The sequence below is a fragment of the Malaclemys terrapin genome, chromosome 2 (assembly GCF_027887155.1).
Source record: "Malaclemys terrapin pileata isolate rMalTer1 chromosome 2, rMalTer1.hap1, whole genome shotgun sequence".
Classification (NCBI taxonomy): Eukaryota; Metazoa; Chordata; order Testudines; family Emydidae; genus Malaclemys; species Malaclemys terrapin.
In genome coordinates this window covers 115,321,169-115,339,400 of record NC_071506.1, presented here as the reverse complement: position 1 = coordinate 115,339,400, position 18,232 = coordinate 115,321,169, and the positions used below count along the sequence as shown (strand labels likewise).

General features: G+C 38.8%; 1 protein-coding gene across 1 annotated transcript in view; it reads left to right on the top strand.

Annotated features, from left to right (window-relative positions):
• Window positions 1–18,232, top strand: part of BMP6 (bone morphogenetic protein 6) — a 152,740-nt gene that overhangs the window by 105,664 nt on the left and 28,844 nt on the right. The window contains exon 2 of the mRNA XM_054017035.1: window positions 6,061–6,253. Within this exon, the coding sequence (XP_053873010.1) occupies window positions 6,061–6,253 (193 nt within the window). The remainder of the gene's footprint in view (window positions 1–6,060; window positions 6,254–18,232) is intronic.

Here is an 18,232-nt window from a genome sequence, read left to right as displayed (position 1 = left end):
TACACTGCAAGATACATGTGAGACATTCAAATGAAAGTATAATGGTACAATCACTTAAATATATTTGGTTAGATTCTTTAATTGTGTGATCTTTCTTTTTTTATTTAATTAGCTTTCTTATATAGTGCTTTAAAATTAGGAAGTGTGTTACAAGTGGTAGGTTATTTTTAAATCATGGAAATTCTGTGCAAAAATAGCTATTGCAACATTGGTTTAGAATTAAAATGCACAAAATTAAAATCCACAAAAAGCCTAACTTTGAATTTCCTGACTTTTAAATATATATTCATAGTGTTGTATTCATACAGTAATTTAACTATTTGTTAAGAGCTGATGTAACATGCTACTGGCATCTTCTCTATTAACTAATATATACACACACATACAGACAGACAGACATTTCTTGTAACAATAGCCATGTCCAGAAATTAGCCCAAACCAAAATCCCAAATGCAAACACTCCCAAACTTCACAGCTCAGTCCCATTTCTATTTGTGATACTACAGGCCAGTACTGTACCTAAGAAACTCCATAATAAATTAGTAAAAATAGAATAATATATTGTGACTTAGAGGATAACTTTTGTATAAGGCTGTAATTTTTGTCATAGTCCTGAGTATCTTCTGCTGTTCTTCTCTGCCAGCATTGGCTAGACTCAGAGCCTGAAGATTACCAGCAATGTGAAGCTCATTTTCAACCTGTTGACTGTTAAGATTCCCTTATTTTTTTTCTTCTGCCATCAGTTTATAAAGCTCAGATACATACAGAAGCTTTAGGTTAGAAGTTTGGACTTTCACAAACTACTGATCAGACCAGCCTGAACAAATTCACATTGAAAAAAGATCGGAAAGCAGCAGAAGACGTTGTTTTTTTCCTTCTGACCGCTTGTTGGTATTTTGGTGTGCACTGTCTGCTCTTTGAATAATGGGTCACCTGATGCAGTGTAATAACCAGCAGCTAGAATCTTGCCTTTAGGTGTTTACTGTGGGTTTTACAACACGAGTTCTTAGTTTAATTGAACTGTTTCTAAATCATGGTAAAAAGCCCCACAGCAAACAGCTGTTGGGATTTTATGTTTAAAGCTTTCCTGTCGAATGAAAACAACTGATGCTTAACTTGATGGCATGACAGTAATGAATATATACAATTTAAATATCCCACCAAACCCACCCGTACAAGGAGAAACATCATGCTGCACTATATTATGGGAACTAAACAGTTCCAACTAAACAGTTAAACTTTTATGCTAGTTTCATACAAACTTGATTTAATTTTTTTCCCAGTCCTGTGACATTGTAGGGATACTTTCTGGACTCATTTTAGAGGGACAAAATCAACTTAAAAATAACGCTTCTTTCTGAATTTGTTGTACCGCTGCTGTAATGACTAACGTCTATGATTACTGTAGCTGAAAGAGATTGGAGAACAAAAGTTTTTTTTTCCCTTTGTTTCAATTACTTTACTCTGACAGCACTTTGAGTACAGTCAGTTTAATAATTTCCCCTGTAGTAATTTTTGTCAGCTTTCCCTGTTTGTGTGGGTCTTTCGCACCATGACAGTGATAGACGCAAACATTGTAAAAATGTGCTTGTCAGATCATAAAAACTGAGATGAGAACTCGGGGTGTGTATTGCACTTGAAATTACTTTGTACTCTTTTAAAAACTGACTAGATTTCACATTGACTGTATCCCTTTTAAGTGCACATTTTGGAACAGAGGTGGGGAGGAGGTACTTCTATACCACACCACTTCTTCAAATTGAAATCTGGATACATTTTAATGGGAAAAAACTGACCCCCTTCATATTTGGTGTGTTTCTACCACATGTCGGGTGGGACAGCACTTTCCTTTTGCTCCTACGCTTACTGATGCTGAGTCAGATCTTGAGGCAGGGCTTCCTGTCTGTGACTGGCAAGAGACATGGAATGTTTCCTTCATTTGTTTCTTGTCTGTCTCTCTCCTTGTCTGATTTACGTCTTACTGTCTCCTTCTTGTTCTCCTGTTCTCTCTTGTTTCCCCCAGCACCCTTTCTTGGGGCTCTTCCTTGTCCTGTTAGTTTTCTCCCCATTCCTTCTTTAGATTTCTGTTCCGTTCTTTTCTCCATCTACCTTTGCTCGTCCAACCTCATCTTTTGCAACAAATCTTGGAAAAAGGAATCTTTCTATGTAGTTTTTCCCCCCACGCTGATTTGTTTAGCAAAATGTTGATTCAGTCCCACGTTATGTGGCAAGTGTAGTGGACAGAGTGGGGAGTAGAGCTCAGATCTGTTGCTCTGGCAGAATCTGGGAACATGTAGAGGTATAAAAGTTACATGCTAAATGAGACATGCGGCTCTAATAAGTTCCCAGGCAAGAATTATTGTTTCATTCTTCCCCCTCCGATCCCCCCAATAGCTGATTCAGGCCACTCCATCACCAGTCACTACATACAGCTGCATATCTTGTAGCAGATGTTCAGATCTTGGTCTCTGTCTCTTTAATCTTAACCCCCTCCTTTTTCTTGCTTGGACTCTTGTATGCTTATGAAATATGCCAACATAGTGTTTATAAAAGTATGCTCCATTACACTTTCTTCAGGGGATGAAAATAGATGCAATGTTCTTAGAAATAACCAGATATTCCAGCCCCTTTTACAGAGTACATACAAATAAATAAAGGCCTACTACTATTGCTGTATATCAATCTCTTATATCATTCCACCTTGAAAGCTGATTTTAGATGGGATGCTTTAGTGGCAACATGGACCATCAGTATGATACAACGATTGCAATCTCAAATAAAAATTCCTATCTATAGTGTAATGAAACCTTTGGTTAAAAGCAACACCTGCCAATAAAGAAGACCAGAAGGATACAGTTGTTGAACAAATGTATTCTGAAGCATTAGAAAGGAATGATACCACTACTTGTACAATCGGTGAAGGAAAACAATGGGCAACCCAGCCCTCTTTCTGGAAGCTCTTAGACCAGTGGTTTTCAACCTGTTGCCCGTGGACCCCTGAGTGGTCCACAAACTGTCTTAAGATTTCCAAAGGGATCCACACCTTCATTTGAAAATTGTCAGGGGTCTGCAAATGTAAAAAGGTTGAAAACCATTGTCTTAGACTCAATAGCCTGTACTCTCATTTGCGTAAATTCTAAACTAATCAAGCCAATATTTAATGATGTAGAGGTGCCAAAATTAATAGTCCTTTATCTGTGACCACAATTTGCAAATTCACCTATTTATATCGTAACTTTTATAAAGTATCCTTAGTGCATAGTACTAAAAAGTGCGCTGTGCACAGTTAGTTGTAGGTGAAAAGATTTCCAGGGAAGCTTCAAAGAGAAGGAAATGACTAAGTGTCTTGAAGGGATCCGCAATAGAGTTCCAGCTAGATGAGGCACCACAAATGAAAGAACAGCTTTCAACTGCAGATAAGTAATAGGGAGAGGACAGAGAGGAAGCCAAGATTGGAGTTGGGAGTGGGGGGTAAATAGGCAGAAATGAAAGGTTGAGGAGTGTCTATCTATGAAGTGTGTTTATTGAGAACAGCGAGGTGGCTTTTCTTTTCTTAGTGAGCTTGAGGATAAGTCACTAGACTGGGACACAGGAGACCTGGGCCCAATTCCCTACTCTGCCACAGATTTCCTGTGTCCTTCGACAAGTCACTTAATCTTCTCTGCCTCAGCTTCCCATCTATAAAATGGGTATCTCTCCTTACCCTGTAGGATGATGTGGGGATAATTTCATGAACATTTTGAGGCACTCAGATGTTGTTGTAAAGGCCATATAAATTCCTATGTAGATAGGAAGTAATCAAAAGATGATGGAAGATGGGGTGGTGGGAACGGTATGGTCTTTCTTGTTGAGCAGGAGCAAGTTGACAAGTTAAAGGGAAAAAGCATCAGGCTGATTTAAAAGGAAAATCCTCCCTTCACCACTGATCCATAGTTACATGTTCACATTGATAATCATAGAATCATAGAATATCAGGGTTGGAAGGGACCTCAAGGGTCATCTAGTCCAACCCCCTGCTTAAAGCAGGACCAATTCCTAACTAAATCATCCCAGCCAGGGCTTTGTCAAGCTGGGCCTTAAAAACCTCCAAGGAAGGAGACTCCACCACCTCCCTAGGTAACGCATTCCAGTGCTTCACCACCCTTCTAGCGAAATAGTGTTTCCTAATATCCAACCTGGACCTCCCCCACTGCAACTTGAGGCCATTGCTCCTTGTTCTGTCATCTGCCACCACTGAGAACAGCCGAGCTCCATCCTCTTTGGAACCCCCCTTCAGGTAGTTGAAGGCTGCTATCAAATCCCCCCTCATTCTTCTCTTCTGGAGACTAAACAATCCCAGTTCCCTCAGCCTCTCCTCATAAGTCATGTGCGCCAGACCCCTAATCATTTTTGTTGCCCTCCGCTGGACTCTTTCCAATTTTTCCACATCCTTCTTGTAGTGTGGGGCCCAAAACTGGACACAGTATTCCAGATGAGGCCTCACCAATGTCGAATAAAGGGGAACAATCACGTTCCTCGATCTGCTGGCAATGCCCCTACTTATACAGCCCAAAATGCCGTTAACCTTCTTGGCAACAAGAGCACACTGTTGATTCATATCCTGCTTCTCGTCCACTGTGACCCCTAGGTCTTTTTCTGCAGAACTGCTACCTAGCCATTCGGTCCCTAGTCTGTAGCAGTGCATGGGATTCTTCCGTCCTAAGTTCAGGACTCTGTACTTGTTCTTGTTGAACCTCATCAGGGTTTTTTTGGCCCAATCCTCTAATTTGTCTAGGTCCCTCTGTATCCGATCCCTACCCTCTAGTGTATCTACCACGCCTCCTAGTTTACTGTCATCTGCAAACTTGCTGAGAGTGCAGTCCACACCATCCTCCAGATCATTAATAAAGATATTAAACAAAACCGGCCCCAGGACCGACCCTTGGGGCACGCCGCTTGAAACCGGCTGCCAACTAGACATGGAGCCATTGATCACTACCCGTTGAGCCTGACGATCTAGCCAGCTTTCTATCCACCCTATAGTCCATTCATCCAGCCCATACTTCTTTAACTTGGTGGCAAGAATACTGTGGGAGACCGTATCAAAAAGCTTTGCTAAAGTCAAGGAATAACACATCCACTGCTTTCCCCTCATCCACAGAGCCAGTTATCTCATCATAGAAGGCAATTAGGTTAGTCAGGCACGACTTCCCCTTCGTGAATCCATGCTGACTGTTCCTGATCACTTTCCTCTCCTCTAAGTGTTTCATAATTGATTCCTTGAGGACCTGTTCCATGATTTTTCTATAATGTTGGCTTATTTATTACTGACATAATTCCTGTTTCAGCTCCATTGGTGAGAGCACCTTTACTGTTTTTTTTTTAAAGTCTTTGTAGTTTATAAACATTTTAAAACAAATTATTATAAAATTAAATTCCAGGGAACAAAGACAAAATGACAATGGATTAAGTTAAAACCCAAACAAGGCACAATAAAGGTATACAAGGGAAGAGAAATTAAAGGAAAAACCTCTGGGGAAGAAAATGCAAATCCTAAGGTGCAAACGTCTTTGAATAAATGCAGGTGGCCTGATTTGGGTCTCACTTTCCGTACATATCTTGTACCTATTTATGAGTGTCAGTGTGGCTGGAGGAACCAGAGACACCTAACCAAAACCGAGGCCACTGGCTTGCAGTTCTCATGCTAAAGCAAGCTTCCACAAAGGGAAGAGGAACTGGGTGTTTTTGGTTAATTTTAACCCTGGACATAATGTCATACAAATATTATTTTATTTTGATTGGAAGCTTAAAGCATAAACCTGAGACTCAGGAGATCTGGGTTGTGTTTCTGGGTCTGCCACTGACTTACTGGGCTTGTGCAGCTCACTTAATTTTATCTGTCCCTCTCTATGCTTCAATAGCCCCATCGTCAGAATGGAGAAAATAAATATTTTCCTCTCTCACAGGGTAACATGGGGCTTAATGAATGATGTAAAGAGCTGTGAGATAACAGAATGTGTGAGAAAACTCCTGTTATTAATTTCAATTTGTCACAATCTGTTTTGTTTTTTAATGTTTTAGTTGAATATGACAAAGAGTTCACACCTCACCAACGACACCACAAAGAGTTCAAGTTTAACTTGTCCCAGATCCCAGAGGGGGAGGCAGTTACTGCTGCGGAATTCCGAATCTACAAGGACTGTGTCATGGGGAGTTTTAAAAATCAAACCTTTCTTATCAGCATCTATCAAGTCCTGCAAGAACATCAGAACAGGTACATAAAGGACAGTCACTCTTTTTCACTAACCACAGCAACTGTGAAGCCTGGGGTGAAGGGCTCCTTTTTTAAGGAAGTGGGAATATTCAGAAGGTGCAGAAATCACTTAGTAGAACATTTTTTGTCCAGGTTAATAGGGGTTGTTACTGTTCAGGTTTCATTTATTGGGAAGTAGACTTCATAAAATATAAAATGGATATGGACTGAAAAAACTCTACAGTAACTTAGTCCAGAATATCATTTGGGGAGTATAACTTTGTTGACTTAAAGTAAGACAAGAGTCTAGGATGAAGCCATGTAATTTTAGACTAAAGATTCTATATTGCTAACATTCATGCACACTAAAATGGGTATGTTCCATTTCAAATAGATACTAAAAGGATATGTAATAGAGCCTATCCTGGAAATGTAGTGTAAAACTGCTACAGAAACATTGCTAAGCAATGTAGTCCTGATTCTCCTCCGAGTTGCACCTTTGTAAATCAGAAGTACAGTAACTTGATTGACTTTAGGTGAGTTACACCAAGGAAAATGAGAAGGAGAAGAAGACAGCCCCAGAATTACAGGAGCTGAACTTTATATCTTGATAGGTTAAAAAAAAAAATGCTTTACTTTTACAGGAAGATCAAATTCAATACACTTGGAAAACTATGTAGGTTATTTTCTCCAGGAAATCCCTCTGTTAAAGGTTAGTTGATAATCTAATCATAGAAATGTAGGACTGGAAGGGACCTCAGTAGGTCATCTAGTCCAGCCCCCTGCACAGAGGCAGGTCTAAGAATTAGCTAGACAAGTGATACTCAGACATCTGTGGTTCAGGAGCCAAATTAGCCATCAACATTATCCAAAAGAGCCACAGCAGTGTGTATTCATTGTTTCATTTACTGTCTAATCGAGCATCTATCTATCTAATCTAAATTCTCACAACAAAATTACTGGCCAAGTATTATTATTTTATCAACTACAGTTGGTTAATAAAATATTGACCACTTAGGATGCTTTTACTAACTTGGATTGGTTAATAATTAAATCACATTAAAGAGCCATTTGTGTCTCCTGAGCCTCAGTCTAGTATCACTGACCTAGATCATCCCTGACAGGTATTTGTGTAACTTGTTTTTAAACACCTCCCCCACCCCTCAGTGACGGCGATACCATAATCTCCCTAGGTAATTTGTTCTAGTGCGTAACTACCTGTACAGCTGGGAAGCTTTTCCTAATGTCTATCCTAAATCTCCCTTGCTGCAATTTAAGACCATTGCATCTTGTCCTGTGTTCAGTGTTTAAGGAGAACAATTTATCACCCTACTCTTTATAACAACCTTTTATTTACTTGAAGACTGTTATGTCCCCCTGTTATGTCAGTCTTCTCTTCTCCAAACTAAACAAACCCAATTTTTTCTATCTTTCCTTCTAGGTCATGTTTTCTAGACCTTTAATAATTTTTTTGTTGCTCGCCTCTGGACTTTCCAATTTGTCCATATTTTTCCAAAAGTGTAGTGCCCAGAACTGGACACAATACTCCAGTTCATGCCTTATCAGTGCTGAGTGGAAAAATTACTTCTCGTATCTTGCTTACAACACTTTGGCTAATATATCCCAGAATGATGTTCGCTTGTTTTTGCAGTACTATTACATTGTTGACTCATATTTAGTTTGTGATCCACTGTAACCTCCAGATCCTTTTCAGCAGTACTTCTTTCTAGGCAGTCATTTCCCATTTTATATTTGTGCAGTTGATTATTCCTGCCTATTTGTAGTACTTTGCATTTGTCCTTATTGAATTTCATCCTATTTATTTCAGACTATTTTTCTAATAGTTTGAATTCTAATCGTGTTGTCCAAAGTACTTGCAACCCCTCCCTGCTTGATATCATCCACAAACTTTATAAGGGTACTCTCTGTGCCATTATCCAAATAATTTATGAAGATATTAATAGAACTGGATCCAGGTCAGATCCCTGTGGGACCCCAATCAATATGCCCTTCCAGCTCAATTGTGAACCATGATAACTACTGAGTACGGTTTTCCAAACAGTTGTGCACCCCTCTTATAGTAGGTTTCTATAGGCTATATTATTTTAGTTTGTTTATGAGAAGCTCATGAGAGTAAGGCTTTTGATAGTCTAAAACTGAGATATATCACATCACCTGTTTCTTCCCTTACCCATAAGGTTTGCTCCCTTGTCAGAGGAGAATATTCGGTTGGTTTGACATGGTTTGTTCTTGACAATCCATGTTTACTGTTGTTTATCACCTTATTTTCTTCTAGATGCTTACAAATTGATTATTTGCTCCATTATATTACTGGGCACTGAAGTTAAGCTGACAAGCTGGGTTGTCCTTATTCCCGTTTTTATAGATAGGTGCTATATTTGCCCCTTTTCCAGTCCTCGGATAACTTTCCTGTCCTCCACGAATTCTCAGAGATAATCACTAATGGCTCAGAGATCTCTTCAGCCAGTTCCTTAAGTATTCTAGGTTGTATTTCATCAGGTCCTGCCAATTTGAAGACATTAAACTTGTCTAAGTAATTCTTAACTTGTTCTTTACCTATTTTACCCTCAGATCCTACCCCATTTATACTGATGTTCACTATGTTAATAATCCAATCACAATTTTCACTAAATAAGTTAACAGTAACTAAAAAGGCATTTAAGACTTTGGCCATTGCTGCATTTTCTATTATTGTCTTTTCCTCCTCCGTTGAGTAATGGGCCTACCTTGTTCTTGGTCTTCTCCTTGCTTCTAGTGTATTTAAAAATGTTTTCTTGTTATCCCGTGTGTCCCTAGCTAGTTTAATCTCATTTTTTGCCTTGGCCTTTCTTTTTTGTCCCTACATGCTTGTGGGGTGGGGTTCTTTTTTGTATTCATCCTTCATAATTTGTCCTAGTTTCCATACTTCCTATCTTTCCTATGCATTAAGATAGTTTGCTTTTGTGTCCTTTATAATGTTTCCTTTTTTTAAGAAAACTGCCAACTCTCCTGAACTCTTTTTCCCCTTAGACTTACTTCCCATGAAATATTACCTACCAATTCTCTGAGTTTGCTAAAAGCTGCCTTCTTGAAGTTCATTGTCTTTATTCTGCTGTTTCCCTGCTACCATTCTGTAGAATCATGAACATATCATTTTATGATCATTTTCATCCAAGCTGCCTTCCACCTTCAAATTCTCAACTAGTTCCTCCCTGTTGTCAGAATCAAATCTAGAACAGCCTCTCCCCTAGTCACTTTCTTCACCTTCTTCAATAAAAAGTTGTCTCCAATACATTCCACGGACTTCCTGGATAATCTGTGCCTTGTTGTATTATTTTCCCAAAAGATGTGTGGGTAGTTGAAGTCTCCCATCACTATCAAGTCTTGTGTTTTGGATGATTTTTTTAATTGTTTAAAAAAACAGACTCATCCACCTCTTCTTCCTCCTTACGTGATCTATAGTGGACCTCCTACCATAATATCACCTTTGTTTTTAACCCTTTTATTCTTACCCAGAGACTTTCAATAGGTCTGCCTCCCACTTCTATCTCAACCACACTGCAAGTGTATACATCTTCGATATATAAGGCAACACCTCCTCACTTTTTCGCCTTCCCGTCCTTCCTGAACAAGCTGTACCATTTTATACCAATATTTCAGTCATGTGACTTATCCCACCAAGTTTCTGTGATACTAGTTGGCTGTAATTGTGATTATTCACTAGTATTTCTTATTCTTCCTGTTTATTCCCCATACTTCTTACCTTACTATACAGACATCTATGATCATTAGATTTCCCGTCTGTATTTCCTCTTGTCTCTCCTTTGCTCCTGCTGTGATTCTCCATGTTGGCCCCAGATTCTGACCCTTCACCTAGGTCTCCATGTTTTGGACTTACCTGTGGGCTTTTGTCTCCTGCTATATAAGTTTATTCTTATTATTTGGGGCCTCAGATATGACTATACTATATATAAAATATATATATGTATATTACATATGTTGAACAATACTGTTGAGTAGGAGCCTGATGCAATGCCCTTTGAAATCAATAGTAGTCTTTCCATTAACTTCATTGGGCTTTGTATCAGGCCATAGGCTCTCCTGTCTATATGAAGCTGTGACTATTGTATAACTAGAATCTAATAGACAAATGGACATTCAAAATATAGTGATATAGACAATCTACTGCCTACGAGAAAGCCCTGGACTTTGCTGCATGTTGATACTTCGTAGAATTTGCAACCAGTACGGTGACAGCTGGTAGGCCACTGGTGTCAAATAAGATGTGGAGGGCAAAGATAGGGAAGATAGACCTTGTGGCACAAAAATTATAAGAAATATGAAACAATTTGCTATATTTAAGGGATAACATTCATGGCAGGGAAGCATCAAGACAAAAATGAGATTAATGGTCAGTTAAATGTCAAAGTAAATCTGAGCCACATAAGCAATTTACTGTCTAGTGATGCTATTCCTATAATAAAAGGAAAGAGAAGATGCAGCAAACTACAGCATTAAAAGGAAATATTTTCTTTTCCTTGTGATGGTTTGCAAGGTGGTGGTGTTTTGTGATGTTTCTTTCTCAGACTTTCCATTGATGTCATTTTTGGGGCCATGCCTTAGGTGAATAAATGTTGTGAAGACCGAGCAACCATTCACTAATTGAAGCTGAGAGGAGTGGCATTTGTAGAAAAGGAGTGAAATAATTGGATGCATAATGTCAATGAGGATTTTGATATGTTTGAAGGGAATAATGTTGGGTTTTCTAAGTTGTGGTCTGCTGGAATCTCATGTTTGCTAGCTAGAAGTATATATGAGCTGATATGGAAGACTGGGGTGGGGAGAGCAATGGTAGAAATTCCATGGACATGTAGGCTGTTCTGTTCATTGTGACCACACAGACTTAAAGACCAAAACCCAGGACTTTTCCACAAATACATGTTTCCATCACAGGAGCTGAAGGAGAATCTCTGTTAACTAATGTAGTTTTAGGCCTTCAATATAGCTTCTGTGCACCAGTCACTTGAACAAGGCATAGTAATACATATTTCAGCAGGTCTGACATTCCTTCCACTACGGGGCATTGATAACTTTTGTTTGTATGTAACATTATAGTAGAGTGAATTGAGTAAAGAATTATAACTTAAAAACTAGTGAAGACAAATGGGACTCTGATATGGCCCTATCAATTAATACTCCCATATCTTAGAGGTTGGTGAAGTCTTTGTTTCAAAGTGGTTGTTAGTAGTTTTATATATGATGTTATTGACATGTCATACCTATATTTCAAATAATATCTTAATAAACACAGTGCCTGAACGTAGGTTGCACGGTTGAGTTGGGAGATAAATGTACCTTTTTATTAGGAATTTAGTTCTCATGCAAGATTGACAGTCCTGGCTACTGCAGCCCTCTGTTTAGTCACACAACTGGTACCCTGCAGCCAGCAGCACCTCAACATGGAATTGGAGTGATCAAGAAAGTAATTCAAGTCTCTCCATTCAGTGGTGTTTTCCTGTTGATTACTGCCGACAAGGGTGCCTGTAGTGAGGTGTATGCCAGAATCTGAACTGAGAATCCTAAAGAAGTTTCATCTAGGCCAAACAGACAGCAATTTTCAGTCACTATTAACATGGGCTAGATTTGAACTGGTGACCCAGATCTCCATAGCTCTTTACTAATCCCTTACTCATCTGTTCCCTTAAGGAATTTGTGTGTGTGTGTGTGTGTGTGTGTATATATACACATACACACATACACACACACACACATACACACACCTCTACCCCGATATAATCTTACTGCGTTATAGGTGAAACCACGTTATATCAAACTTGCTTTGATCCGCCGGAGTGCGCAGCCCCACCCCCCCGGAATGCTGCTTTACTGCATTATATCCGAATTCGTGTTCTATCAGGTTGCGTTACATTGGGGTAGAGGTATCTATCTATCTATCTATCTATCTATCCAAACTGCATGTTTCTTTAGCTAGAACTCTTTCTCCGCCCCGCCCCCAACATAAACACATACACATTATATATAATGTGTTTATGTTGGGGGTGGGGCGGAGAAAGAGTTCTAGCTAAAGAAACATGCAGTTTGGATGCATGCCCAGGACTTGTCTACACAGATTGGGCTTCTGGTGACAAGGGAAAAATTAGGCCCATATATTCTCAGTGTCATTAGAGAGCACACTTTATTTCTTCTGCTCTTAGCTTAAGTAGTTGTGGATTTTTTCATTTTTTTTAAAATAGATACTGATTTGCAAGAAACGCAAGCTTCTGGCCACTCTGCAACTTTAGGTTTGCATTTTTGACACTGTAAGGCTCTCTTAAAGACAAAGACTGGGTACTTGTTTACAGGTGCTCGCCAACATCTGTACCTAGAAAAGTCCACACATAAACACATCCCATCCTCTTGTCTTGAAGTCTCTTTGGATGCCCTACGTGAAGTTTGAAATACACTTGCTTTGAGTAACTTTTTATCCTTTGATCATCAGTCCGCTTATTTTCTTTTCCTTGTGATGAAAATACATCTGCGGAAGTTGTGGCTAAAGTTTTGCTTTAGTGATTCATTTGGAATATATTGTTTTCTTTGCCTATTGGGAACAGTGTTTTATGGCTCAAAAGCAAAAAAGCAATAGTTTTTTTTTTAAAGGGAGCCAGCAAAACGTTTGTAAGGCCTGCACTGAGTTCCAGCAGCTGACTTATAAGCCAAAAAAGAACAGCTGCCTTTTACTTAAAAGGTTGTGTTGTCACACTTCCTTTAGACTAATGGCTTGAATAAGGACCTGATATTTCCTGACATTTGATGACATTGTACTAAATGAAGAAGAGTCTGTAGACATCCTGAATTCTAGCCATGGATCTTTAACTCAGCTAAATTGAAGAGAAGTATGGGGAAATTCTAGCTGGATTTGGGGTGAACAAAAATGAATTTTAGTGCTTGTGTGCAAGGCGGTGGATTGACAAAACTGCAGTTATCTATCCATCTAAAACAGATACAGCACAAGAAGCTGCAGCAGCACCTTTTTCACACTGCTCTGCTGCCAGATATTATTCCTCAACCCTGATCAAGAGGATTCACCTTTAGATCTGAGATAAGATGTCCATTCAGTCATTGATCTTTCCTCTTGAGATTGCCAACAAGGGTGCCAGTTTAACAGTGGCTTTTATGATGCAGACACAAATCTGCTAGGAAAAGGAACAATTCCTTTCTATAGGCTGATGAAACACCTTTGAGTGATGATAATTGTTGGTGATTACTGATCTGGGCTGGATTTGAGCGAGTCACTGAAATGTGAAAAGCTCTGCGTATCTTTGAGCAAGAAAAGTCATGAATGTACCGGGAGGGGAGAATCCATGAATTTGGGGAGATGAAGCCTCAGTTAATGAATGAAACAGATTAGAAGATTGAGTGTCTCAAGAAAGAGAAAAGGGGAAACTGCAGGGAAGAGACCTGGGAGGGGGACAAAAATAAGTGAATCACCCCAAAAAGGTGCCCCTGAAGTTACCAGGGAAAAGAATGAGCCACTGGATGCAACCTTAATCCCCCTACACACACACTCTGAAGATAGGAACAAGTCTTTTAGGAAAGGTACTTGGTAAGGAGAAAGGTTTGCTCAGGACTCAGGGCGGAGGGGGGGGGGCAGGTGTCCATTGGTTCAGAAGCATGTAATAAAAACTCTTATTCAGCTCTTCTTAAGAAGAAAAAAAAAAAAACGCTGACTGACTTCATAGAGGTTTTGCTTATTAGGACTGTATGACAGTGCTAATAACCCTTCCCGAGTGGAGTTAGATGACATAGGGGTTTAAAAAACAAACAAAAATACCCTACTTTTGAGCCCTGTCTGTACTATGGCTTCTGTTGTTTACTATTGATGGAACTGTACCGCTATTGAATAATGGGTCCTATTTTTGCCATTGTAGACAATTGTGGCTGATGACAAGCTTACAGATGTTACAATGTACAGACCTTGCACTGAAATTCTCATAGATGAATGCTCTATAATTCTGTATTTGGGCATGTACTGAGAAAGCACCAAAAAGGAAGTGAATGGTCATATCAGTTCTTCTTAAAATAGCATAAAATCATTGTGGAGTGATTTCACATTGCCTTTATTTAAAGCAATCAAAAAGTAAAAATGATACTCATGGCACCTGGAGACATTGAGGCAGGCATCAGGGCAGTGTGATCTAAGCACATTCTCTTTTTAAAAAAGAAAACATTTTTATACTGATTCAATAGTGTCAGCAATGTTTTGGTTCCCCTCCCAGTCCTTTGTAAGGTTAAAAACAGTGCTAAGTTGTTGAATTTCTGATTAAAATCAAATTATTGTTACAGACTACTTTTTTTTCATTACAAAAACCAGTGATGATGTCAGCAGAACATTGAGAAAAGATTAATTAAACTTAAGTTTGGCCAAGAAATTTGACCTACCTTAAGCATCCCCTTTGAATGGTTAATATAGATTTTGTGATTGTGTAGAAAACAGTCTTGTAAAACAGATTTGAAGTAACTTTGGACTTATTTTGAATGTAGCAGTCTAAATTTTGAAACAAATTGTAGGCTAGTCTGAGGTTAGGAGGTGGAAATGAAACATTTTATAAAACAATACATCCATCAGCTTCTGCTTCCTTTCAGCCTTTAAATTTTCAAAGACTGAGGTTATGTCTATGCTGCAATCATAGTATGTGACTGCAGCTCATGTAGACACACCTGAGCTAGCTAGCTCAGATATCAGTAGCATTGAAGCGTCGTCAGCACGGGCTTCCGTGCGGTCTGTACAAGCCTGCCCAGAATACTCAAGACTTCAGTGGTTAGCCTTCTCTGAAGTTTGTGGTGCCATGGCTTCACAGCTATGTCACCCAAGCTAGCTAGATTAAAGCTAGCTCAGGTAGGTCTACTCAAGGTACAATTACACCCCGTGATTGGTGCGTAGACATATCCCGAGAGGTTATTCTTTGTCCCTGGGTTCTTTCAGCACCAGCGTATTCATTTTTTAAATACACGAAATAAGAGAGATTGTCAAAAGCACCAAACGAATGTAGGGGACACAAGTCTCACTGACTTCCAAATGTTTGTGACCAGCTTCATTATAAATGGGAGAGACATTCTACTTCACAGAACACGGCAGACTGTAGTAATGCAACCTTTTATGCTGAGGCAGAACAGAGAGGAATTCAACCCTATTTACATTTGTGTTTCAAATACATATAGAATGCTGAGTTTGTAGAAGCAGAAGAGGGAATTTGAGTTTCAACTCTATTTGGAAGTGGGTTACCCATTTAAGGGAGACATGAAAAAGTGAAGGGAAGAAACAGATTTATTTCTGGAAACAGACTGTTATGTATATTTTTTGCTCAGAAATGTTCTTGCTTTCTCTCAGCAAAGTGTTGGGTCAGGAGTGGGAGGGCTGAGAGGATTTGTGTTGATCAAAGATGTCAACCCTTGGTTGGGATGATTATTATTTTTTCAAGTGTAAATATCCTGTTAGTACAGACCTCAGAACCCTCCTACACTGTCCAAACAACTAATCTATTTAAAAAAAAAAAAAGAAGCAATGGCTTGAGCTGAAGATCAAAGGAAGGATATGGTGCCTTAATGGTCAACATTTATTAAACAATTTCATTCATATCAAGAATGAAATATGGTAACTTGATGTGTGTAGAAAGATTCCTCCCACATGATAAAATTGGGGTGGGGTATGTCCTTCACTTCTCCCATTTATATAGTGTGTTCTCCTGCAACAGAACGTTATTCCATTAAGGGTTAAAACTGTCATTATTTTTAGCTGTCAGTTAGTGGTAGTAAAGTCTTTCTCTTTGCAACAAGATATTTATACAAATACTATCTGAGTTTCTAATCTAAAGGGAAAATTGATTTGCATGCAGTGTTTATAGTTTAGAAAATAACTGTCCCCAACTGGATTGGAATTGGCTTGTTCAAAACAAATGGCAAAGCTAACATCAATCTGACTCAAGCTAAGGTCAGATTTGTATATAGTGTGCATATATTTACTCCTGAGTGGGAGGGGTGGGTGGGTGTGAATGTGTGTTTAAAGTGGTTTAAAAATCAAAATGTTCTGGGGTGAATTTAGCAGATAAATGTTGAGTCCTGTAGCTAATTACCTTTTCCTCCAGAATCTAAAGGAAACTTCTTTAGCTCCCCCTGCCCCTTTTTTTAAGGACAAAGAAAAGCCCTGTTGGTGCAAAGTCAACTGAATTCTGAGATGAGACATTGTCTATTTAGAGTATATTGGTCTTGTGATTAAAGTACTGGACTAGGAGTCAGGAGAGACAGACTCTACTTACGTGAGCTTGGGCAATGTTTTTTCACAGTTTAACCATTTGTAAAATGGAAATAATACTATAATACTTACCTGTAAGGGTTATGAGGGTTAAGGACCTGGTCCTGCAAAGAGTTCCATGTCGAGAGACCCTGCACCCACACAGAGCCCATTGACTTTCTTTTGGTTTCTCACAGGCACAGGGGTTCCCTTGGATAGAGCTCTTTGCAGGATCCAGTTCCAATTTCCTAACTTTTGTGAGGTGCTTTGTGATCTGTTGAATAAAGGTGCTTTAAAAATGCAAAGTTGTTAATATTCCATGTTACAACTTTGCATACATCATGTTCTACACACAATTTATACAGTATATCCTGCATGTCAGCAAACTCTTTAAGATTTTTATCTAGGCAACACTAAAAATAACATACTGAAATAATTTGATTTACAGTTGTGCTAGGCTGTACCTTCAAAATCTTGACTCTGTAAGACTACATTTTATGGTGGGTACAATTTTTCATTCTATTCATGTTGGTTGTTCAGAAGAAAAGATCTTGATGATGAATCAGCAGTATCACACCCAGAATAATTTTTCTGGAGATCTGAAGAAGTGCAAACTATAGATTGAGTGTGATATACAAAAAAGTATTAAGAAAGGATATAAATTTTTAAAAATAAAGCAGTAAAAACCCTTCACATTTCTGTGCAAAAATCTCCTTTGAGGTTGACGTTATGCAGTCTAGACTATTATGTCAACTTGTCTTTGAAGAAAAGTAAATAAAAATGTTCAGCTGAAGAAAGTTTTAGGGACTTATAGTAACTAATGCCTCAGTAAATGGCTGTCAATGCGTAACAATCCCTTAAACACCTGGGTACTTGTGAGCTTTGAAGCTGAGCCAAAAATGTTGTTCCTCATCCGTAATTAAAATAAGAGGACTTTAACTTAGTCGTTTGAAGGTGAGAGCTCTATTTATTCTCACTGCTTTCTTGGGAAAACTTCTGCCTAGTTGGGGAGGGGGAGGGACGGGACACGGAGGGAGAAAGAGGACTGTTGGGAAAACAGAAAACCTTTTTCCAATATATACTTCGTAAAATTCAGCTTTTTATAGCACTGGTGTTTTTCCTGTGGCAAAATTCCATGTTATAATGTGTACTCAGGACAGAGTGAAATTATTTTAATCTGGCAATTTCACTAACTATAGTAACAAAGATTAACCACTTGACTAAAATATAAGCTAATTAGTGTTTAGTTAAATAATTAAAATGAATTAACACCCACAGACATTTTGTTGAAAGGTTTAGTGAGATTTTAGCTAACGAAATATTTAATTACGGGGGAAAACACCATAATTAGATGCAAACTATTCCTCCCATAAATGTCCTGACTACATGGCCAGGATTCTGGTGTTAAGAATAGTAGCTATAGTTGATATTTATATCTGGATATTTATAAATGGATTCGCTTCCAGAGTACTGGAGTTAGGGCAGAATTTATGATTCACACAGACAAATCATACTTCTCCCTTAGACTGTCTGATTCTTTCAGCCACTTGCAATTGTTGTCTTGACCTTTGTTCACAGGGCCTGATCCAAAGTCGGCTGGAGGCTATGGAAACACTCCCATTTACTTCAGTGAGTTTTGAGTCAGACCCATAAAGTGAGGTCTAGAGGAATGAGCTCCTAACTGAGTGAGGAATTCCTGACTCTCATCTCTC